This window comes from Protobothrops mucrosquamatus, unplaced genomic scaffold, assembly GCF_001527695.2.
Source record: "Protobothrops mucrosquamatus isolate PMUCROS unplaced genomic scaffold, P.Mucros_1.0 scaffold2333, whole genome shotgun sequence".
NCBI classification, from domain to species: domain Eukaryota; kingdom Metazoa; phylum Chordata; class Lepidosauria; order Squamata; family Viperidae; genus Protobothrops; species Protobothrops mucrosquamatus.
Genome location: NW_015388415.1, coordinates 69,042 through 93,990, shown reverse-complemented (window position 1 = coordinate 93,990; position 24,949 = coordinate 69,042). Strand labels below are relative to the sequence as shown.

General features: G+C 44.4%; 1 protein-coding gene across 1 annotated transcript in view; it reads left to right on the top strand.

Annotated features, from left to right (window-relative positions):
- Positions 1-23,697, top strand: part of NOS1 (nitric oxide synthase 1) — a 58,023-nt gene extending 34,326 nt beyond the window's left edge. Inside the window, exons 15-28 of the mRNA XM_029285842.1 lie at positions 8,775-8,833; positions 10,901-11,017; positions 12,055-12,229; positions 12,626-12,764; positions 13,083-13,161; positions 13,766-13,959; positions 14,269-14,438; positions 16,820-17,030; positions 18,484-18,571; positions 19,588-19,709; positions 20,488-20,636; positions 20,985-21,179; positions 21,893-22,011; positions 23,467-23,697. Coding sequence (XP_029141675.1) covers positions 8,775-8,833; positions 10,901-11,017; positions 12,055-12,229; positions 12,626-12,764; positions 13,083-13,161; positions 13,766-13,959; positions 14,269-14,438; positions 16,820-17,030; positions 18,484-18,571; positions 19,588-19,709; positions 20,488-20,636; positions 20,985-21,179; positions 21,893-22,011; positions 23,467-23,524 — 1,875 coding nt within the window. The 3' untranslated portion in view covers positions 23,525-23,697. The remainder of the gene's footprint in view (positions 1-8,774; positions 8,834-10,900; positions 11,018-12,054; positions 12,230-12,625; positions 12,765-13,082; positions 13,162-13,765; positions 13,960-14,268; positions 14,439-16,819; positions 17,031-18,483; positions 18,572-19,587; positions 19,710-20,487; positions 20,637-20,984; positions 21,180-21,892; positions 22,012-23,466) is intronic.
- Positions 23,698-24,949: the final 1,252 nt, after the last annotated feature.

The following is a 24,949-nucleotide window of genomic DNA, read 5'->3' as shown; positions in this document are numbered from 1 at the left end:
CGCAGCATGATACCGTGGTCTACAGTATCAAAAGCCGCTGAGAGGTCCAAAAGAACAAGGACAGAGGAATAGCCTCTGTCCCGGGCCCTCCAGAGATCATTAACCAACGCGACCAATGCCGTTTCCGTGCTGTGTCCCGGCCTGAAGCCCGACTGGTATGGGTCTAGATAGACTGCTTCATCCAGGTGCTGAGGGAATTAGTTTTTGATTGTCTCCAGCATCTTACAAACTCGGTTCTGCAGCCAGCGTTAGCTGCTTTTTAAATAGCAGCTTTGACACCAATTAACATGATCCTTCATGCTTATTCCAAAGCGTCTTTTAGAAACCGAACACTTTATAAATGATGAGTATTTGAAGCTTACTCAGGGGAAACCGTGCAAAATTTGAAACAGAAGTGCCCTGTGACAACATCACTGCTCACTATTGAACATTAAATATATATATATAGCTTGGTTGGTTTGCTTTCCTACTGATTTAGATTCCGCCAAGCCTTACGAGAACAACATTGGACTGTCTGCTGTAAATTGATCATAGAGTCCTGGCAGTAGTTTTGAAAAAGGCCAGTTTGGTCTAGTGGTTCAGACACCAGGCTAGATCATGAGTTCAAGTCCCACTGTCCCCAAAATCCCAGATGCAAAGAAAACCTCACTTTAAGGGAACTCTCTGGATCAACAAACAGATGTTGGTAGACATCACGTTTTGCACCTGTGTTTTGTTGCATGGATATCCACAACCCTACATTTTTTCTTTGGGTACAGATTTGCATACAGCAAGGGTGGAAAGCCCCCCATGGCCGATTTGATGTCCTGCCACTCCTTCTCCAGGCCAACGGGAATGACCCTGAGCTTTTGGAGATCCCACCTGAGCTGGTGTTGGAAGTCCCCATGAGACACCCCAAGTAAGTCCAGATGTGTTCTTGGCTCCCGTTCAGTTGACGCCAAGTGGTTGTGAGTTTCCCAACTTAATGATATTCTGGGACCTTCAGGATAGCGCTCCATTAACCCACGTGTAGACGACACTTCTCATTTCCCCCGAATAAGTTCTACCCAACGTAATGGTGGTTCCCTTCCTTTCTGTTTTCTTTTTTTATTATTATTATTTTTAATTTTGCTTTGCCTTTTAGTCATGTGCTGGGATGATGTGCTTTATGGATCAGGCATGGAATTTGCTGTGAGCCTCAAAACATGATTGACTGATCGTTGATTGAGTCATAAATGTCCTTCCAAAATTGGAGCATCTTCTTCGTCAGAACTGGACCAGAGGCTCTTCAAGTAGATTAAGCTTTTGCAGCTTCTCTGGAGGCAGTTGTGCTAGTTCAGGGGTCTTCAAACTTGGCCCTTTGATGACTTGTGGACTTCAACTCCCAGAATTCCTCAGCCTGGCTGAGGAATTCTGGGAGTTGAAGTCCACAAGTCATCAAAGGGCCAAGTTGGAAGACCCCTGTCCTTGTTGTTCCTTCTTTTTTTTATGTTTTTCCCTTTAACAGATTCGAGTGGTTTAAAGAACTCGGGCTCCAGTGGTATGCCTTACCAGCTGTTTCCAACATGCTGCTTGAGATTGGAGGCCTGGAGTTCACCGCCTGCCCTTTCAGCGGCTGGTACATGGGGACCGAAATCGGAGTGCGGGATTACTGCGACAGCTCTCGCTACAACATCCTAGAGGTAGCCCTTCTCTCTCAAATCGTACTTCTGGATCTTTGAAACCCTTCCAGGAGATTGCAAGGGTAGAAAGTGACTGCCTCTGAGGGTATGTGAGAAAGGCCTTGGGACAAGGAAGGGAGGCTGCTACTGCTGCTGCTGCTGCTGCTGCTGCTGCCTTGGGACTGATCCGATAAGAGAGGGAGTAGCCTGCAGCTGCATAATAGGCAGAGAAAGAGAACTTCCCTAACTTCACACGCTGGAAAAGAGACAGCAGCGAAAACTTGCAAGATTGATTTAGTCTTCCTAGGAAGACCAGACAGAAAACACAATCAAGTGAGCTAATTCCACTTTATTGTAAGACTACATTTGCAGGATCTCGCAGGTCTGATTTCTTTCTCTCTTTCTTTCTTTCTTTCTTTCTTTCTTTCTTTCTTTCTTTCTTTCTTTCTTTCTTCCTTCCTTCCTTCCTTCCTTCCTTCCTCTCTCTCTTTCTTTTTCTTTCTTCCTTCCTTCCTTCCTTCCTTCCTTCCTTCCTTCCTTCCTTCCTTCCTTTCTTTCTTTCTTTCTTTCTTTCTTTCTCTCTTCCTTCCTTCCTCTCTCTCTCTCTCTTTCTTTTTCTTCCTTCCTTCCTTCCTTCCTTCCTCTCTCTCCTTCCCTCCCTCCCTCCCTCCCCCTCTCTCTCTCTTTCTTTTATTTCTATAGCTGCCCATCTCAGTAAATGACTCTGATCGTTTTAGACATTTAAAAACAATAGCAACAACATTTGCTGCAGCAGATAAACAAAGCTACCCCAAGTTACACCTTAGGTGTAAATTTAGGAATTCTGAAGTTGGGTATCTAAATTTTGGATGTCCAAATTCTTTGAAGAAAGACATAAGCAAATACAGATTCAAAAATGTTTTGTGTGTGTGTGTGTGTGTGTGTGTGTGTGTGTGTTGTTGTTGTAGCTGTTAAAATGATTTTCTAACAGCCTAGCTCAAATCAGATTGAGGAATGGCATATTGCTTAGAATAAATAACCAGAACCAGATTCACAATGGATAAACTTTTTGGGTCTCCTTTGAAACTTACTGCGTTGACAAGGCTGTTCTGTTTTCTAAAAATTTCTCATCCGGCCCTCCCATTTGATCAAGCGTCATTTTCACGTCTAATTGCGATGAACCTGTGTTGTTCGTACATTGCAGGAAGTTGCCAAAAAGATGAATTTAGACATGCGGAAAACGTCCTCTCTCTGGAAAGATCAGGCACTCGTGGAAATCAACATTGCGGTCCTGTACAGTTTCCAGGTACCGGCAAGATTATTACATAAAACTATAGCCATTTGTTAGAAATACACAATCTTTGGAAAGCTGTAATGGTAGTCCTCATTTACTGACTGTAATTGGGACTGGCAACTTGGTCACTAAGAGAAACTGCATCTATGATTGTAATAACCAAGACTTCGAATTCTCCCAGAGGTTCTTATTCAAACAGCAACTGGACTTTGTTTTTTTCTTGGAGACATTTCGCTTCTTGTCCAAGAAGCTTCTTCAGCTCTGACTGAAGGATTTATATCCTCCACCCTTCGGTCAGAACTGAAGAAGCTTCTTGGATGAGAAGTGAAATGTCTTCCAGGAAAAACAAAGTCCAGTTGCCTTTTGAAAAAGCATCTTTGGGACAAATATGACCTAGAAGACTGAGAAGCTCCATAAACACCTTGAATTGGACCCAGAAGTTCATATTGTGTGAATTAAGCCCTGAAACGTTGCGTTTGTTTAGGTGTAGTTTGTACCTTCTGTCTACAGAGCGACAAGGTGACGATTGTGGATCATCACTCGGCCACCGAGTCCTTCATCAAGCACATGGAGAATGAATATCATTGCCGGGGAGGCTGTCCAGCTGACTGGGTGTGGATTGTCCCACCCATGTCTGGAAGCATCACCCCTGTCTTCCACCAGGAAATGCTCAACTACAGACTTACGCCCTCCTTTGAGTATCAGGTACCATTTCCTCACCTGCCCTTCAGTTCAGATTCCAGCTGATGTTTAGGGATGGAGAACTAGAACATAGAACATAGAATTACAGAGTTGGAAGAGACCTCGGAAATCCAACCCCTTGCTCAAGCAGGAGACCCTATACCATTCAGACAGTTGGCTGTCTAGCACCCCAGAACGTCCGGAGGCAAGTCGTTCCACTGATGAATTGTTCTCACTCTGAAGAAATTTCTTCTTAGTTCTGGAATCTCTTTAGATCTCTCCTCCAATCAATCAGAATAGAGCTGGAAGGGACCTTGGAGGTCTTCTAGTCCAACCCCCTGCTCAAACAGGAAACCCTAGACCATTCCAGACAAGTGGCTGTCCAGTCTCTTCTTAAAAGCCTCCAGTGATGGGGGCACCCACAACTTCTGGAGGCAAGCCATTCCACTGGTTGATTGTCCTCACGGTTTGGAAATCCCTCCTTAGTTCTAGGTTGCTTCTCTCCTTGATTCGTTTCCATCCATTGGTTTTTGTCTTGCCTTCTGGTGCTTTGCCCCCCTCATCTTGGTGGCAGCCCCTCAAACACTGAAACACTGCTATCATATCTCCCCTAGTCCTTCTTTTCCCTAACTAGACATACCCAGTTCCTGCAACGGTTCTTCATAGGTCTTAGCCTCCAGCCCCCTAACCATTCTTGTTGCTCTTCTCTGCACTCTTTCAAGAGTCTCAACATCTTTTTGGTGATGACCAGAACTGGATATAGTATTCTAAGAGTGGTCTTACTAAGGCTTTGTAACTAAATCAAAGCAGTTGATGCAACCTGCAATTGTGGGTCATCCATGCTGGTAATGACCTATTGGATGCACCGACATTCCACATTCTGGTGTCTCTGCAGATCTTGTTTTGTAGAGAAGATAAAAACGAGCGTCGTATATAACCCAAGCCTGGTATTATTGTTGTGAGCTACCCAGAGTCACCTGCCTGAGATGGGTGGCCACATACATTGATGGAATAAAATTTGCATTCCCAGGAAAGGGAGCGGGAGGGCTACAATAGCTGAGAGAAAGCTCAGAAGTAGGAAAAGGCACCCAGAGGTTTCCGAATAGGAAGCTAAAATTACTAGGGAAAGCCTCAATTAATAAACTGAAATGGTTACAGAAGGCTTTTCCTGCTGGCGGAGACCAGATTTATGCAGGAAATTGATGTAGACCGATGGGATTTGCACGTCATTATTAAGAGAGCTGTTGCCGTTGTTCAGCTGTGGAAATGCTGGAGGGGACTGTACGTCTGCCGAATTTTAAAATCGCATTCTCGCCAGGAAAAGCCAGCTCGATGCCCTTCCATAGTTTTTGTCAGGAATTTTGCAGAGCCAATGGAGACTCTGGAAAGCTCCAGAAGACTTCAGCTTCCCTGCCAAGCCAGGGCCCCTTTTCAAGCCCCCTAACCCCCTCAAGACTTGCCATCAGTCTTTTTCCAGGACATGAGAGGCAAGCTCCATATAGGAGAACTATAGGATTTTCTGCAAGAAGCATTTTTAGTTCCATGCCGTTGACCAGAACACTGAGGTTACACAAATTTTGAACCAATTAAGAGTACATTTGAGGACAAGAGAGAGAACAAAGCACCATAAGAGGGCCAGTTTGGTCTAGAGGTTAAGGCACCAGGCTAGAAAGTGGGAGACCGTGAGTTCTAGTCCTGCCTTAGCCATGAAAACCAGCTGGGCGACTTTGGGCCAATCAACAGGAGACAGTGAGTTCTGGTCCTGCCTTAGACATGAAAGCCATCTAGGTGACTTTGGGCCAATCACCAGGAGATTGGGAGTTCTAGTCTTGCCTTAGCCATGAAAACCAGCTGGGCGACTTTGGGCCAATCACCAGGAGATTGGGAGTTCTAGTCCTGCCTTAGACATGAAAGCCATCTAGGTGACTTTGGGCCAATCAACAGGAGACAGTGAGTTCTAATCCTGCCTTAGACATGAAAGCCATCTAGGCGACTTTGGGCCAATCACCAGGAGATTGGGAGTTCTAGTCCTGCCTTAGACATGAAAGCCATCTAGGTGACTTTGGGCCAATCAACAGGAGACAGTGAGTTCTAGTCCTGCCTTAGACATGAAAGCCATCTAGGTGACTTTGGGCCAATCACCGGGAGATTGGGAGTTCTAGTCCTGTCTTAGCCATGAAAACCAGCTGGGCCAGTTAATTCAATAGGGCCAGATTAAGTCTGGTGTATTAACACAGATATGATTTAGGATTCAACTGCTGAACAATACCCAAGAAAGCTATTGAAGCTACGTTTGGACAGGGTAAATTCTTGACTTCATCCTTAGACTCGGTTCTTCACTTTTAACTGAGATTCTTTCCCTCTCTCTTTCCAGCCTGACCCCTGGCACACCCACATCTGGAAAGTTGGCAATGGCACCCCAACTAAGAAGAGAACAATTGGCTTTAAAAAATTAGCTAAGTAAGTATGCAGCCGCACCATTCCATTTCCCTGTGTATAACACGGTTTTAGATGTGCCATTAAAACTTTAAGCAGCATGCCAGCAGGGCCCATCTCAACCATGACACCCAAACGCTGAAAAGTCTGGTTTGAGTATCTTGAGTTTGTTCAGAAAAAATATTAACTAAAAATTTATCCCTTCAAATGATTCTATGCATCGAATTGGGCGCACGATTCTCAGTTCTGGCTACGCAATGCTCCAATACACTTGATCTCTAATAAAACTATATCTCATCAAATGGAGCCAAGGATCATTTCTATCTAGACATTCAAAGTTGTGGGCAGTCTGTTAGCAGTATTCCAAGCCTGGCGTCCCCAGTGCGGTATAAAGTGGTATAATGCTCAGGAGATCTTTCCACAATAATGAATTTATCTTCTTTTCATCTCCCACACAGAGCTGTCAAGTTCTCTGCGAAGCTGATGGGTCAAGCAATGGCAAAGAGGGTCAAAGCAACCATCCTGTATGCCACGGAAACAGGGAAATCCCAGGTCTATGCAAAAACACTCTGTGAAATCTTCAAGCATGCCTTTGATGCCAAGGTAAGCGCCTAAGCATGCTTGGGCACCCACAGGAGACTACAGGAGCGAATGGCCCAACAAACAGTGCCACATTCCCAAGAAGTTGAGAGCTGTCCCGATTTCACTGAGGCTGAAATACAAAATTCTCCTAGATTAGCCTTGAAAAATCCCCATCCTTTCGGGATCGTTTGGAGGGTGGTATGCAATCTTTGCAGCAGAGATCAATTAATAGCATCTGCAACGTTAACAACTCCATCTCGATGCCTCGCGATTCCCAGAGCAGGCTTGCAACTCCTCCAAAGCGACGTTTCCTACTTGTTGTTTCTACTTGATGATGTAGGAGATGAGCAGGCCCGAGATTGAGGGAGGGGTCAAACGTGTCATCGGTCATGAGTCCCTTCGCGTGAAATCCAGCTCATCTTGAATGCTTTCTTATCTCCCGCTCGTTTCTCTTGACTGTTAGCGGTTCAGATTCTTGTCGAGAGCTTAAGCTTGCAATAAGTCTTTATACTCCTTGGAACTGCTTGAATCTCCTGATTTTGATAGCCAAAAGAAAAAGTTGCAAGTGGAGTTTAAAAAACAAAAGGCCATTTGAATCATAAGAAAAAGGGAAGGGACGGAGGGCAGACAGCTAATTTATAAATAGCATGCAATCTGGCAGCCCTTTCTTTCTGATTTTGCCTTTTGTCTCTGGAGCTTTTAGAGGGAAGAAAAAGGCAATTGTCCAACTGTTGCACACAAATGTCCACATTGGTGCATATTTGCAGTTATGGAATGCCATAATTGGAAGGGACCTTGGAGGTCTTCTCATCCAACCCCCTACTCAAGCAGGGGACCTTATACCATTCTGAACAAATGGCTGTCCAGTATCTTCTAGGAAGCCTCCAATGATGGATCACCCACAACTTCTGTTCAGTTACAGTTGGTGGCTTTCAAGCTTGTTCTTCTGAAGCTACCAGTTTTATCCTTTCAGGTGATGTCGATGGATGAGTATGATACTGTTCACCTGGAACATGAAACCCTGGTTCTGGTGGTCACAAGCACCTTCGGCAACGGGGACCCTCCTGAGAATGGAGAGGTAGGAAGGGAGGTGGGCTGACCCTTGGCAACCACTTGTAATACACGTAGCAACCCAATTGGGTCTATTCTATTTAACAGACTAACAGGAGTTGGAAGGGACCTTAGAGGTCTTCTAGTCAAACCCACTGCTCAGGCAGGAAGCCCTATACCATTTCTACCAATAGATTCTGCATAATCCATACTGAAATCATCTTAAACAGTTAGACCAGGGGTCTTCAAACTTGGCAACTTTAAGACTTGTGGACTTCAACTCCCAGAATTCTGGGAGTTGGAGTCCACAAGTCTTAAAGTTGCCAAGTTTGAAGACCCTTAAGTTAGACCAGTGGTGGGAGTCAGCCACTTTGCACCACTTCGGCAGAACCGGTAGCTAATTTTGTGTTGCCCGGGCCCAGAATGGACTTCCAGAAGTGGCATCCACACACAGAACTGGTTGTTCACCTATTGGAATCCCACCACTGAGTTAGACCATCCCTTCCCCGGCTGTTTTTTGCACAGCATATTTCATTTGGTTACTGAATTGACCCAATTTCTAGATTGATACAGTATGTTGAGCCAGCAACTCACCCAATAAGCTGAACTGGCAAAATGCACTCACCTGGACACTAAACTGGTTTACGATGCGCTAATGCTCTTAGATTTTGGTCTGTGTTTTCAACCTCGGCAGCTTTAAGATGTGTGGACCTCAACTCCCAAAATTCCACAGCCAGAGGAATTCTGGAAGTTGGAGTCCACACGTCTTAAAGCTGCCAAGGTTGAGAAACATTGATATAAGCTGAGAAACATTGGACAGTCACAAAGCTGGTCTCTTCAATTTTTATAAAAGAACCTGTCATCTTTCAGACCTGAAAAAAAAATAATAATCTTGCAGCTGCTCTAAGAGTTGTATTCGTTCTGATTAAATTGTTTCTTAAAACTGCCCCTTTTTAGGCAGCTTTGAATGCTGGAGAAATGACAGGAAGTTTTAATTAATGACAGGAGGATCACAACGGCATGACTCCTGTTGCATATTTTCTAAATTATTTTGGGGGTGTCCGTAGCCCTAATCATGGGGTATATCTGTTTGGTTTCTCTTTGTTCCTCAGAAATTCGGGTGTGCCTTGATGGAGGTGAGAAATCCTAACTCCAGCTTAGAAGAGAGCAGGTAAATTTAATTTAACGAGATTGCTTAATCGAATTCCTTAGCAACTTGGAAGCGTTCCCTTGATTTCTCGTACTTCCTTCTTACGTGCCGGTCTATGGTGGGGTTATAAGAATTTCAGTCAACTCCCATAAATTTGCAGAGTTCCTGGGTGGGCAGAAGTGTTAGGTACATCTCTTTTGTTGGCAGGTAAAAATCTTAAAATAACTTTTGCTAAGTTTGCAATTGCAGCTTGCAAACTCTGTACTTTGCTAAGAGCATAGGAGTTTAAGCGAATCGCACTCCTTTTCATTACATGCATTATAGCAGCAATTTGCAAAATAATAAAGCCGCCGTTACAGAACCCACAGAAATTACTGTAACATTTCTTTCCTTACCATGATAGGTGGTGAGCACTAACCACACTGGGATTTGGCAACTGGAAATTTCAATTTTCCCCTCCGTGAAAAAAAAAACCACACCTATTTTCCTGATTCCAGGAAAACAGACACATCTCTTCCTAATCCAGATCTAAGATGGATCTAATTAGTGGAAATTGTTGCTGTTAATGATGTAATTGTGTGGACAGCGGTGGTGGTGGGGAAGAGCTAATTGACTCAGCAGCAGTCCAATTTCAGCAGAAAATAAGCATTACATTTGTCCTGCGGAACGCCACATTTCTCTCTATCGCTGCCTCCAGATAATCTTTTCCCTGATTAACAAATTAATCAGTTTTCTGAGATTTGCAAATGACATTGAACCATCAGTTCACAGGGCTTTTGCAACCTGCAAAATGCAGAAAAATGTCTCTAGCTCAGTGTTTCTCAACCTTGACAATTTTAAGGCATGTGGACTTCAACTCCCAGAATTCCACAGCCAGCAATGCTGGCTGTGGAATTCTGGGAGTTGAAGTCCACATGCCTTAAAATTGTCAAGGTTGAGAAATACTGCTGTATTTGAAGAGCGGTTAAATAATGTGTAAACTTAAGCCTATGATTTTTTTTTTTTAAAGCATAGTAATTACATCGACCTGCCACTAGATGTCAGGGTTTTATCACATTTCTTTGACTAGTTTCTTGAGCCAATTCCTTTTGGAGGCAAATTCCCCCCCCCCCCACTGCACTTTTCAATGTTTTTTCTATTTTGTTGCATTTTCTTTATTTATTTTTTTAAAATCCTAATATAGACAGTTTGTGATTATTTTGTCTTTGGTTGCTTTCGTGGGCCCGGTGCCCTTAGAATTTGAAGAGAATAAAACTATTTTAAAGAAACATTAAAAGTGTAAACATTGGAAAAGTGAGAAATCGAGATTGAATGTTGATAAATTGATATACTGTATTGTTAGAAGATGATACATTGACAAAAAATATTAATTCAATGGAAAAGTACTCATTTAAACAATAATTAATAGGCATGTAAGCATAATTACAATATAAAATGTTATTGTTACAAATGTTTTTATTATGCATTTATCATATTATAGTGTATTCTGTATTATGGTTGCAACGAATAAATGTTTCTTTTATTTACAAAAAAAAAAAAAAAGAAACATTAAAACATTCTTGCACGTACCTACTCAGAAGCAAGAGCCATTGAGTTCAAGAATGCTTGCCTCCAAATAAGCAGACATTTGCAAGCCCCAGGGACTTCCAATTTGTAATATTTACTGCGGCAGACGGGAAAAATTATCCAAACCGTGACCGGAGAGTAATAACCTGAACCCAATGTGGTTTTGGTTGAGTTGAAATCTCCGCAAATGGATCAAATTTAATTTTGTCCCAGTTAACTTTCTGTTTTATGGCAACGCAGGTGCCAGCGTCTTGTTCAAAGGTGAGTTTTGCACCCCACAGATATAGGACAGTCAAATCAGATTTATTTCACTCTTGTCTCGCTTTAGAGCCGGTTGCAAATGCTTTTCAAAAATAATAATAATTCTTTTTTTAATTTTAAGTGAGGAGATTTGATCATAGGCCTTTATACATTTTGGGGCCTCAACAGGGAAATAACTACCTGGAATGCACTCACAAAGAGTAGCATAGGGTTGATTTTCTCTCCCTACCTGGTTCTTTAACTCTCCCCCCTTGTTTGCAGAAGCTACAAAGTGCGCTTCAACAGTGTCTCCTCATATTCGGATGCCCGGAAATCCTCTATTGATGGACCTGAAGCCAGGGATAACTTTGAGAGTGCTGGTCCTCTAGCCAACGTCAGGTAAGCAGAGAAGCTGAGAGCGGCTGGAGAAAGGAGGATGGTGTCATTCAGATGTTCCTCCATCATTTTCCCCATGTGATTTGTCTTGGATCAGCCCTTTTCTATCTCCTTATAATTTCCGTAGCAATATAATAGCCATTGCCAGCTTGCTGGGCCTGTCGCCACTTCACCAGAGCCCCTACAGACAGGCTGTTTGAGGGTGGCCCAAGATGGCCGTCCTGGCTGCCGTAGCCGTCCTGTGGCACAAGGCCACGCCATACTTTGCCCAATCTTAGCAATCCCTTAACAGAATAACAGAGTTGGAAGGGACCTTGGAGGTCTTCTAGTCCAACCCCCTGCTCAGGCAGGAAGCCCTATACCGTTTCAGACAAATGGCTGTCCAGTCTCTTCTTGAAAACTTCCAGTGTTGGAGCAGTCACCGCTTCTGGAGGCAGGTTGTTCCACTGGTTAATTGTTCTCACTGTCAGGAAGTTTCTCCTTAGTTCTAGGTTGCTTCTCTCCTTGATTAGTTTCCACCCGTTGCTTCTTGTCCTGCCTTCAGGTGCTTTGGAGAATAGCTTGACTCCCTCTTCTTTGGGGCAGCCCCTGAGATATTGAAAGCCTGCTATCATATCCCCCCCTAGTCCTTCTCTTCATTAAACTAGACATGCCCAACTCCAGCAACCGTTCTTTATATGTTGTAGCCTCCAGTCCCCTGATCATCATGGTTGCTCTTCTCTGTACTCTTTCCAGAGTCTCAACCTCTTTTTTTACATCTTACTTTGTCCTGTTACCACTTCTCATGACATGGATGTGGGGTTGGACTTTGAGAGTCTTTGCCAGAAGTGCAAGAATCAATACTTTGACACCCAAAGTGGGAGGAAGAGGAGGAGGAGGACGAATAGGAGGAGGAGATGGAGAAGGAGAAGGAGAAGGAGAAGATATAGATGACATGACTTTCGCTGTAGAAGCAAACTGCATCCTTCTTGCCTCCATGCTGGCTCTGCTTGGGAGCCAGAGGTTTGTGGTCATTTGTGCCTTGCCTTCCTTCCTTGCAGGTTCTCTGTCTTTGGGCTGGGCTCCAGAGCTTATCCTCATTTCTGCGCCTTCGCCCGTGCCGTGGACACACTCCTGGAAGAGCTGGGAGGGGAACGCATCCTAAGGATGGGCGAGGGGGATGAACTGTGTGGTCAGGAGGAATCCTTCAGAACCTGGGCCAAGAAAGTCTTCAAGGTAACCTACATTTAACGGATGCTTCTTGGTATCTAGGAGAGGAGGTGATTTTGCCCAGACCGGTGTATACTTCTAGTTTTCAGCAAGAACACCCCACAGCAAACAACGGGCTCACTGAACTATTGCAATGTTCGCTTTACGACCGCACTGACCCCCCCCCAAAATGGTCATAAAATCGGATCTGGTCTTGTGATGATCCTCTTTCCAACCCTCACGACTAATGGTGAGGCTCCACTGCGGGTCGTTGGTTAAGTCTTCAATTCTGCTTGTGCTGTGTGGGTAGCTCCTTAAATCTCACCTCTCCGCTCTGTTTGAGAGGAGGAGGATCTTGGTAAGACCCTCCTCTCTCCCCCCCACTTTCCCGGCCTTCCCTTGAGTGCTTGTTGTGTCCTGCAGGCAGCGTGTGATGTCTTCTGTGTGGGGGATGACGTCAACATCGAAAAAGCCAACAACTCTCTCATCAGCAACGACCGCAGCTGGAAGAGAAGCAAGTTCCGGCTGACCTACGTGGCTGAGGCTCCAGAGCTGACCCAAGGTACTATTCTGGGCTTCCTAAAGATGCTTTTCTTCCAGATGCCATCTGGATGCCTTGGAGGTCTTCTAGTCCAGCCCCCTGCTCAAATAGGTTAAGAAGTTAGGAGTGAGTGCTCCATGCATGTCTCCTTATGCTCTGAAGCACCTTTGTTGGAAGCCTGAGTGAGGCAGGTGTCAATGATTGCTAGATAGGAGAGCCCTGGAGGCAAGCAACACCTGGCCACTTGCTGACCTCCTCCTTGTATCAAACTGGGGTATCTTCACCTCTGGAAGCCTTACACTCTGCTCTCGTTGCTTACGATTGCTCTTTCCTTCCCAGGTTTATACAGCATCCACAAAAAACGAGTCTACGCCGCTCGGCTGCTGGCCCGTCAGAATCTCCAAAGCCTCAAATCCAGGTAGGAACTGTAGGAAGGGATTTACTCCAAAAAGGACTTATAAAGAGCTTTGCAAGGACTCCTCCATTGTGGGTTTTTTTTTTCAAGAGTGGCAAATTGGAGCCTCACCAATGGGACCCAAAACCATAGCCCGTGTCGTTATTGTTCCACCGAATGAATAATCAGTGATGCCCTTACACCTGAATAGGAAGATAATGTTTAGCCGTCATTAGACGTAAGCCTGGCTCAAGCAAAAGATGGACTGTTACAGAACAGATAGAGTAGGCCAAATATTTTTTTGAAAATACATTCATAAAGGAGAGCATGATAACTCCTTAAACTGTGTGTGAACACAGAAATGTTTGTCTGTGTGGTGGAATGCAGTCTGGATTCCCAGGTGGGAGGGGCTGCATTCCAGAAGACCAAGAGACAGCACAGTTAAGAAGGCTCCTCCTTAACAATTCTCAGGATATATCTTCAATAATACAAGTAGTTGCTTTAGTTTTTTGAGATTTCTGTTTTATAAAAACAGGGATTATAAAAATAATTGTTTTGAAGTGACTCAGTCTGTCTTTCCTGCTTTTGAAGACTGACAGTGTAAAACTTGAAACTTCTCCTTTTTTAGCCGTTCCACCATTTTCTTGCGGCTTCACACAAACGGGCAGCAGGGGTTGCATTACCTGCCCGGAGATCACCTGGGAGTGTTTCCGGGAAACCATGAAGATTTGGTCAACACCTTGATTGAAAGACTGGAGGACGCACCACCCACCAACCAACTAGTAAAAGTGGAACTTCTGGAAGAGAGAACTACAGCATTAGGTGGGAAGGCCTGATTTCATTCTTTTGTCTTCGTTTATCATGCTAAGTAACATCATCAGTGCACAAATTCTCTAGGACAGGGGTAGGCAACCTTGGCTCTTTTATGACTCGTGGACTTCAACTCCCAGAATTCCTGAGCTGAGGGGAAAGGGAGAGGTTTCCAAGCTGAGCCATGCTGGCTCAGGAATTCTGGGAGTTGAAGTCCACCAGTCATAAAAGAGCCAAGGTTGCCTACCCCTGCTCTAGCACATGTGAGGTCTTCAAAGCCAGTCCTAACTTGAACTTGTGACATGGGGTTTGAATCTTCAGGTACCATCAGCAACTGGACCGATGAGGACCGCGTTCCTGCTTGTACCATATTCCAGGCGTTCAAATATTACCTGGACATCACGACCCCTCCCACACCGATTCTGCTGCAGCAGTTTGCCTTACTGGCCACTGACGAGAAGGAGAAGAAACGCTTACAAGTTCTTAGCATGGTAAGAAGGTGGTGAAGAAGGATGTTGGGGACCTTAATTAGCTCCCTCTCTTCCACAATGCTGAGAACATCCATGTGATAATTTAGCATACGGGTATCCAACCTTGGTCATTAAGACTTGTGGACTTCAACCCCCAGATTTCCCCAGCCAGCATTCTGACAGTTGAAGTTCCCAAGTCTTCAAGTGGTCAACTTTGGACAGTCCTGATTTAGCATGTCTAGACCCACCTTAGCCTACATTCGGACATGTGGACTTCAAGGCTGGCTGGGGAATTCTGGGAGCTGACGTCCACATACCTGTAAGTGGCCAAGGTTGAAAAAAAAACTCTGTTCTAGAACTCTGTTCTAGATTTGATACATGGTTCAAAAGCTGAACTGCGAGGATGAAATTGAAGAAAGTTATACAAATTTAAGGGCCTGGGTGTTTTGTGTTTTTTTTTTTGCTTTTTTCATTAAATGAGATCATTTTCTTTTACGGATATAATTTAGGTGTCTTCTTGTGTTTTTTTCTTAATTTTGTTCGGCCCTTCTTTGTTTTATTGGTTTGTTTTGTTCACTGGGGGAGATGGTTTTTGGCCTATCCTTTTGGTTTATTTTGTTTTAAGTACTTTTGTACAGGAACAGTTTTTTTCTGATCACCTATATTCTACATAACATCTTAAGAGTTCTTTTTAATGGTAATATGATTATAAGGTCGTAAATTTTGTTTTCACATAAAACTACAAACGAATACGTATTTTTAGAAGCCTTCAGAAATGCCAACTGTATTTTTAAGCCTCATTATTATTATTTTTAATTATGCAGTCTTGTCTGACTTCACACTTTGTAAAAAGGTTATTCCATTTCATCCATCATCTCTCCTGGCATAATCTGTCTTCACCCAGTTCAGTGACTGGGAGAATTCATTTCCTAAGTTTACAGTGAAGTCTTGATTGAATGGAGTGAATATGAGAAGGGGCGACATTTATGAATGCCCATTAATTAGAGAGCAGCATGGCTGGGTATGTCATCCTGGCGATGACATCATTGCACAACTGATACCATTTGCAAAACGGAACCATTATGCAGATGGATGGATTAGTGTAAATAGTTCCATTTTGACACAATTACGTAATCTGCATCCTTTGCATCAAAAAAAATCTGCAAATCTCAGCAAGAATAGAATAGAATAGAATAGAATAGAATAGAATAGAATAGAATAGAATAGAATAACAGATTGGAATGGAATGGAGTAGAATAGAATAGAATAGAATAGAATAGAATAGAATAGAATAGAATAGAATAGAATAGAATAGAATAACAGATTGGAATGGAATGGAGTAGAATAGAATAGAATAGAATAGAATAGAATAGAATAGAATAGAATAGAATAGAATAGAATAACAGATTAGAATGGAATGGAATGGAATGGAATGGAATGGAATAGAATAGAATAGAATAGAATAGAATAGAATAGAATAGAATAGAATAGAATAGAATAGAATAGAATAGAATAACAGATTGGAATGGAATGGAATGGAATGGAATGGAATAGAATAGAATAGAATAGAATAGAATAGAATAGAATAGAATAGAATAGAATAGAATATATGGAATGGAATAGAATAGAATAGAAGCTAGAAGGGGCCTTGGAGGTCTTAGTCCAAATAAATGTCCAATAAAATGTTTTATTGTATTCAAGTACTACGAATTGTGCTTTCACTTCCATCAAACTCAAAGCTAAACAAACATCCAGTGCACACACTTTGTCATTAAGCATTTTGTGCAAACTCAGAACCAGATTATAGTTTATATATTGTACAGGGCTGCTGGAAAGTGTTTAGAATGCGATCCAAACTGACACATGTTGGGGGTGGGGGACAGACACGCAAGATCTTTTTCTCACTGCCCCAAGTGTGTGGTACACACATAATATTCCTGATTGACCTGCCCAAGTTGAGTTGCTGATTGTTGTAATTATGCAAAGCCACCTCCCCAGGAGGAGGCATCAGCCACAGAATTATCCTTTCATCATTTTGACATTTCGGTGCCGAAATATTTGGTGGTCACTGGTTCTTTTGAAGCTCCCGTTTCCTCTCTTGAATGCCAGTCCATGTTTGTGGGAATGGAGCCAGGATGGGTGGCTTTAAAAGAGGATTAGACAGATTCTTGGAGGATAAAGCTGGATACTGTAGACCGCGTTCTTCTTTCAGATGTAGCACACTGGAGTTGTGCTTGCATATTTTCTTCATCAGAACATGTCTCTTGCTGATCCCATTGGGAAGGTCTTGTTGGACTAGAAGATAATCTGTCCGTCTGCTTGGCTGTAATGATTCTACTCAGCGAGTCAATCTCCAGTTTTTGCCTGGAGCTAAACTCTCTGCCTTCTTTCTTCCACACAAGGGTCTTCAGGATTATGAGGAATGGAAGTGGTCGAAAAACCCCACCATGGTAGAAGTGCTGCAAGAATTCCCATCCGTGCAGATGCCTTCCACCCTCCTCCTCACCCAGCTCCCTCTCCTTCAACCTCGTTACTATTCCATTAGTTCCTCCCCAGACATGTATCCGGACGAAGTGCACCTCACGGTGGCTGTGGTGTCCTATCGCACCAGAGGTAAACCACACTCTCTGTGGCCTGGAAAGCAGGATCAAAGCCAAACAAAGCAGGCCAAGTCCCCAATGAACGAAACTACCTTGGTCTAATAGTATAAGGCTACTTGGGAGAGCTGAATTTAGCCATGCACTAAGCTGGATTGATTTGCAAAACAAATAGCTCGTTATGTCTGTTCAGAAACATACGGTAAAGAAACTAAGACAGCGGTCCTCAACCTCAAAACTGGGCCACAGGAGAAATGGGCAAGCGCACACGTGTGAAGCTCAACTTGTGTGAGTGGAAGGTGCTTGCACTCACGTGTGAAACTCCATTTGCACGAACGGAGCTTCGCGGACGAGGGCAAGCGTCCTCCACTCGCACAAGTGGAGCTTCGCGTGTGAGCATAAACGCTTGCCGCTCACACGAGTGGAGCTTCGTGCACAAGTGCAAGGACCCTCCGCTCACCTCACGAAGCTCCATTTATACGAGTGGAGGGCGCGCACGCACCACTCGCACAAATGGAGCTGTCAATTCAAACAAATCAGCACCGTGGAGAGCTCCACTTGGACAGATCAGTTTCTCCTGCTAACTAGGTTCCGTTGCTCTGATCTTTGTGATGAGGGACCTTTGGGGAAAAGATCTCCGATGTTCAGTGAGCCTTGGTGTTCTTCTCATCAACGTTCTTTGTTCCTTAGCCATTGTCTCCAAGCCCAAAGTCACAACTGTAGTCCAGGATAATGGTATAACTTTGCCAAGCACAACGTCCTCCGTGGAGATTAGTCTTTCGTTTCAAATGTAAAGATAAAAGCATATTACAAGCAAAGTTCTGAGGAGAGCCATCTCTGGCCCCACATTTGAGGGACTACAGGATGTGCTACATCTGGGCCATATGTGGTGGCCTGCTTTGGCGAAGGTACTGATTTTGAAGCCTGTGGTGAACATCAACCGGGAGACAAAGGAAGACACGTGGCCCGGACAGATCTACTTTTCAGGTCCAAGTAACTCGTACTGCTGTTACGATGAAGATCATTTGTTTCAATGTATTTGGTTGTGCATTGCTTGATATTTGAGTCCAAAAGAGTGAGGTAAATACCATAAATATTATATTCATAAAAATACTATAAATATAGTATCTATACACTTTACAAGTTTGCTTATGATGCCCATTGTATCATTGTCTAGAGCAATGGTAGACAACCTTGGCTCTTTTATGACTTGTGGACTACAACTCCCAGAATTCCTGAGTCAGCATGGCTCATTCAGGAATTCTGGGTATTGAAGTCCAGGAGTCACAAAAGAGCCAAGGTTGCCTACCCCTGCTCTAGAGTATTTGTAGATTACTTCCCTACGGCCACTTTGAACAACTTAGAAAGTTGAACATGGACAAGTGCTTTCTTTTTAAATAGAGATATATATATTATATGCATTGGAATCTCACTAAATATTATCCAACACCTTCTGCATCTTTTCCTAGATGGGGAAGGTCCAATACACCACGGAGTATGTTCGTCCTGGTTCAACCAGATACAGGAGGATGAGGTGGTGCCATGCTTTGTTAGAGGGTAAGAAAGGATAAAGTGAAGATTCGAAAATGAAACTAGAGCATTTGGGTGCCAAACTGTTGTTAATCTTGTTGAAGTTTCCAGACACAAGTTCCAGTTTCTACTCTATGTTGATCTCAATGTTGGGAGTCAATCCGCCCATGATTTGGCTGAAGACTCCCAAATGTGTCTTGCTCAAAGTAGAAACTGCATTACAGATGGTCCTTGACTTAAACGATTCAACTAATGATGCTTCAGGAAAAGTGAATTTATGTTCCTAAGTTATAATGGGAGATTCTGGCTGTTACAAAACTTCAACAGTAGAATCAATTCCCTAGGGATACTGGAAGCATTCTTTCTCTGGGTATATTCGTGCAATAGTCAGATGGCTATCAGATGTTCTACTTCAGATTAAAATAGAATAGCCTCTTTCACCTTCAGAGCTCTCTAAGCCTAAGGCAGCTGGCTGGGGGATTCTGGGAGTTGAAGTTGCACCTTAAAGTGTCCAAGTTTGAAGACCCCTGCTCTAAAGCCTATAAGGCTGGATTGCTTTAAGGTTGCGATCTTATGCATTGAGGGACGTGAAATTCAACTGCACACTGATAAGGCAACGCCTAGACTTTCAGTCACTCTGTGGATCATGATTTTGTGATTTTCTTTTTGCAACTAGATTCCACAAGAGAGCCAGTTTGGTGTAGACCAAGAGATCAAGAATTCTACTCCTTAGAAGCCAGTTGGGTGACCTTGGGCCAGTCCCTCTCTCTTCAGCCCTAGGAAGGAGGCAATGGCAAGCCACTTCCAAAAACGTTACCAAAAAAGCTTTAGGGACCTGTCCAGGTAGTTGCCATGAGTCAACCCTGACTTGAAGGCGCCCAAAATATAAAAAGATCCCACAGACTGGAGCATGGTCTTCCTCTAACCTTCTCAACAGTGGCTGGTAGAAGCATCCTACTAGTCTACTTTTCATGACTTCCTGATACAAGAAGATGGAAGCCAACTTGTGCGATGACAGTGAAACTCCCGTTTTGTTTCTCCAGAGCACCTGGATTTCACATGCCACAAGATCCCCAGATTCCCTGCATTCTGGTTGGCCCTGGGACTGGAATTGCACCTTTTCGGAGCTTCTGGCAACAGCGGCTCTTTGATCTCAAACATAAAGGTTGGTTAATTTGGGGGAAGGTGGATGGATAGGCATGCAATAGTAGCAAACGAGCTGATTTTAGGAAGAGGATATATTTTGGCACACATGAGTAATGAGCTAAAAGATGTCCCAAAGATGCTTTTTCACATGGCAACTGGACTTCCTTGTTTTTCTTTGAAGACGTTTCGCTTCTCATCCAAGAAGCTTCTTCAGCTCAGACTGGATGGTAGAGAATGGAAGGATTTATACTCCTTGAAGACAGCTGGTCATTTGCCTTCTTTTAGAGAGGCGTTGAGGCCACTTGGAGGTTTATCTGTGTCTTCAGGGTCACCTGAGTGGTAGAAATGGGTGTAGAGCCTTCTTGGAACTGTTGAAAGGACTGTGTTGTAGACTGGAGATAGATGGTGTGGTATCCCCCCCTCTGTTGAGATAGGGCTGTTCAATTTTGACCTAGATGGCCTCTTTGACCCCTCTTTCAAACCAGCAGTCCTCTCTGTCCAAAATGTGGACTTTGCTGCCTTCGAAAGAGCTAGAACAATTAATCAGTGAAACAGCTTGCCTCCAGAAGTTGTGGGTCCTCCATCACTGAAGATTTTTAAGAAGAGACTGGACAGCCATTTGTCCAGAATGGTGTATAGGGTCTCCTGTTCAAGTGGGGGGAGGGTTGAACTAGGTCCCTTCCAAACCTATTGTTCAATGTTCTATCTTCTAAATATGGACACGGGTCTTATGTATGCTACTAGGATGACTGGTAAGGGAAAAAAACCCCTTTTTCTTCTCCCAATCTTCTCACTAGGGCTGAAACCATGCCCCATGACACTAGTCTTCGGTTGCCGACAATCCAAGATTGATCACATTTACAAAGAAGAGACTTTGCTGGCCAAGAGCAGTGGGGTCTTCAAAGAGCTGTTCACAGCCTATTCTCGTGAACCAGAAAAACCAAAGGTAAGTCACCTCACCCGATCCACAGCCCACCCAGAGCAGATTCTCCTGATCATTGCTTAAAAGTCTTGTCCCTAAGACAAATTGGCCATCGACAAGCACAGAGAGATAAATAACGTCTGCACCCCATTCCAAAGAGACAGTCAAAAAGCAGAGTCAGTAGGGGAAGCTGGATTTGATGACCGACTGCATGATTCGCTTAACAACAAAAGGTGGTAAAATCTGGTGTGATTCATTTAACAACTGCCCTGCTTAGCAATGGGAATTCTGCCCCCCCCCCCCAGAATTGGTCATCGGTCAAGGACTCTCTGCCGATGTGCTATAAAGCTCTTGTCTTTTTCCTTTTTATAGAAATATGTGCAGAACATCCTGCAGGAGCAATTGGCGAGTTCGGTGTACAAAGCCCTGAAGGAGAAGGGTGGTCATGTCTACGTGTGCGGTGATGTCACCATGGCTGGAGATGTGCTCAAGACCATCCAAAGTATTGTTCGGGAACAGGGGAAGCTGTCAGCCGAGGAGGGTGTTGCATTCATTAGCAAGCTGAGGGTAAGCCAACATTCCCATGGTGTGTTTCAACCTTCCCTGTACAGAGCCCTGGTGGCACAGTGGTTAAAGAGCAGTATTGCAGGCAAACTCTGCCCACGACTGGAGTTTGATCCTGATTTCTGTGTTTCTTCTCTCTCTCTCTCTCTCTTTTTCTTTCTCTCTCCTCTGTTTCTTTTCTTCTTTTTTTCTTTCTCTTTCCCTCTCATTCTCTTTTCTCTTTTTTTCTTTTTCTCTCCTCTGTTTCTCTTCTTTCCTTTTTCTTTCTCTTTCCTTCTATCTCTTTCTCTCGTTTCTCTTCTATCTCTTTTTCTTTCTCCTCTGTTTCTCTCCTTTTCTTTTTCTTTCTTTCCTTCAATCTTTCCCTCTCTCTTGTTTCTCTTTTCTCTTTCTCTCTTTTTTTCTCTTTTTCTTTCTCTTTCCTTCTATCTCTTTCTCTCTCTTGTTTCTCTTTTCTCTCTCTCTTTCCCTCCCCGTCTCTCTTTCTCTCTCTATTTTTCTCTCCTTCCTTCCTTCCTTCCTTCCTTCCTTCCTTCCTTCCTTCCTTTCTTCCTTCCTTCCTTCCTTCCTTCCTTTCTCTTTCCTTCCATCTCATTCTCTTTTTCTCTCTCTTTTTTCTTTCTCTCTCTCTCTCTTTCTGTTTTCTGTCTCTCTTTCTCTCTCTCTCTCTCTTCTGATTCTCTTTCTCTCGACCCCACAAACACATCATTTTACAGGACGACAACCGATACCACGAAGATATCTTTGGAGTCACTCTGCGCACGTACGAAGTGACCAACCGCCTCCGATCCGAATCCATTGCGCAGATCGAGGAAAGCAAAAAAGACACAGATGAGTGAGTGCCTTTTTCAGCTTTTGTGAAGTGTTCCTTCTAATAACCTGGGTTTCTGGGTTCTCAAAATGTGTGAGGTGGAAAAAAAAATAGACACTTTTAATAGTTTGGAGGGCTCAGTGGTGAAATGGCTCAGCTTCCATAGCGAATGTAGGTGGGCGGATGGTTTGGAAAATGTTCTGTGTTTTCTTATACCAGATCTCACATACTTTGACAAACAGAGTTTTGCTTTAGAAATTATTCCAAAGCAGAAGAGAATGTTGCAGACATTCTTGCGCTTACTTTGTGAGGAGATGACCAATGAATGTGTGTGAATGTCCTGTTTTACATTGCCCAATCTTCTCCCAGCCTTCCCATACTCCTTTGCATCTCAAGGGATATAATTTGGAAGGAATTACTTCCTTGGGGAAGGAGCTAAAACCCCTGGAGAATTCTCTTTCTCCAAGAGTCCTCCTGGTTGAAGAGTCTTCTGCCCACAGATTTGGTGGAGAAATTCAGTTGTGTCCCACCTGTATTTTGAACATTCCTAGCACGGCAGAATATACGAGCCAATTTGATCTAGTGGTTAAGGCACCAGGCTAGAAAGCTGGAGTTGGTGACTTCTAGTCCCGCCGTAGCCATGAAAGCCAGCTGGGTGACTTTGGGCCAGTCACCAGCAGACAGTGAGTTCTAGTTCCACCTTAGGTACAAAAGTCAGCTGATGACCTTGGAGCAATCACCAGGAGACGGTGAGTTCCAGTTCCACGTTAGGCATGAAACCCAGCTGAGTACCTTTGGACTAATCACCAGGAGGCTGGGAGTTGTAGTCCCACCTTAGGCATGAAACCCAGGTGAGTAACTTTGAGCCAGTCCACCCTTCTCAGCCCAACTAGCCTCACATTGTTGTTGTGGGGAAAACAAGAGGAAGAAAGTGTGTTGGATCTGTTCGCTCTTTTGAGTTATTTGTAAAAACAAGAAAGACGGGAGATAAACAAACCAACCAACAAATCTGGCCGGATCCAGATCCTCTTTATAGGCAGCTTGTCAAAATGCGAGATTAAGAAGCAGCCCGGCGTTACAAGCTTTCGATGCAAAGAGTAAGCTGTGAGCAGTAAACGTAGACTTACGATAGCCCCTCACTGAAGTGGAAGGTAAAAAGGAAGGATCCTATTGTGCCTTCTCTGGGGGGGGGGTTGGGAGGGGGGGTCTCCTCTATCTATCTTACAGCTCTGGGATTTCCAAGTGTTAAAGAAGCCTGTCCCCCACTCAGCCTTTGGAGACCAGCCGATGCTAAGAGGAAGTCTTATGCCAGTCCTAACCGCCAGCTTTCTTGCAGGGTGTTTTGTTCCTAATATGGACAGTGGGGCCCGAGGTGGGATGCCAGGCCAGGCCGGTCACAGCAGCTCCTGCTGCACGGTTCCAGGCTGAGGGGGGCTAGACCCTGTAACTGACCGCTTGGCATCCATTCCATTTCTCCAGGGATTTGACCGTCCACGACCTTTGCTCTTCTGTGTCTCGTCCGGTTATTGTGTCCTGAAGGAAGCGTTGCTACCGATGCACTGATGGGTGATAAAGGAATGGACCATGGAGTTGTTTCTCTTTCTCCTCCACCCCATCCCCAACCCCTTCCCATCCTGTGGTCGTTTTCTTTTCTCGCCCTGTGCCCTCCTCTCTGGAGCTCCCCTGCTGAAGCGCGATGGCTGTTAACAACCTTGCCGTGGCTTTTTTCCGCCAAAAAAAAAAAAAAGCACAGCCACACTCTTTCATCTTCCCTCTTGCTGCGGACAAGGCCGTTTCCCAGGGCTGCATAAAATCCCCCCTCCTTCAGCAATCCATCCTCTGCAAGTTTGGGGCTTCGGGGTTGGAGGGCCAGGCTTTTCTCCGGCTGGTGGCGGCGGCGGCGTGCCCGGATGCAGAAAGTTGGGGCTCTGCCCAAATCTCTGCCCGTCTACTCAGCATGATTTGCTTCAAAAATCTTGGCTCACTTTCTTTTTCTTTTTTGTCCTGTTGTCTTTTGCAAACGGGGTGGGGAGGTGGGGGAGAAAGGGAGAGGGCCGACGCCTGCTTTTTCTGTATCTCTGCTCGTGCGCAGCCTCTCCGGCTGCTGTTTCACACAGTGGTCCTCTCCCCTGTGAAGGCAGCCACCCACTCCCCCCTCTCAGCATGCCGTGATCCCTTCGGACTGTCTTAATGTAGCTGTGTTCTATAGGGCTCTCCTCCTTCTCTCCCATCCCTCGCAAGTTTACAAAACCCAGTGGCCACCGAGCCGAACAGGATTTGACCGAGAAGCAATGGTACCCCAGCTCTGCCTTCTTGGGATTTAACGAGATGATGAATGGACAGCAAATCCTCCCAATAACTCTGAAATTGTTTTGCCTTCATGCTGAGAAGCAGAGAGAACAAGGACGCTGCCCAAAGACCAACTCTGTGGAACCATAGATACAAGCCAGAGAGGCTCCCACAATCCTTGCAAAAAGCTTCAAAGTGTGTGTGTGTGTGTTGTGTGTGTGGAGAGGGTCCTTTTCAGCCTCTTTGCCAAATGACCCCTAAATCGATGGCTGGATTAATCAGTTCCAGGGAAATTAGTTAAACCATGGTTGGAATCGAGTTTGGAAACGGGGAATATAATTGAGGATGCTGTCATCGTTGGGGTTGGTTCCCTCCCCTATTTCACCTCCCCCTCCCTCTAACTTTCGGATTTGAGCCCAGTCAAATATCCAAAACAAGTTGTGCATATTTGGCAGTTTGCATTCAGGGAGGTGGTAGAGATGGGGAGGGGGGAGGGTTAGGATATGCGAAAGGGCTCATGGCAAAACCCATCACTTTTTTGGTGCGTTATTTTTCCATAGCAGTTTACAGCAACTTTAACTCTCATTGGGGAGAAACTACTAAATGGGGTGGATGTTGGAGACGGAGGACAAGCTAATACTTGGAGTAATCCAGTATTTGAACTGATATTGAA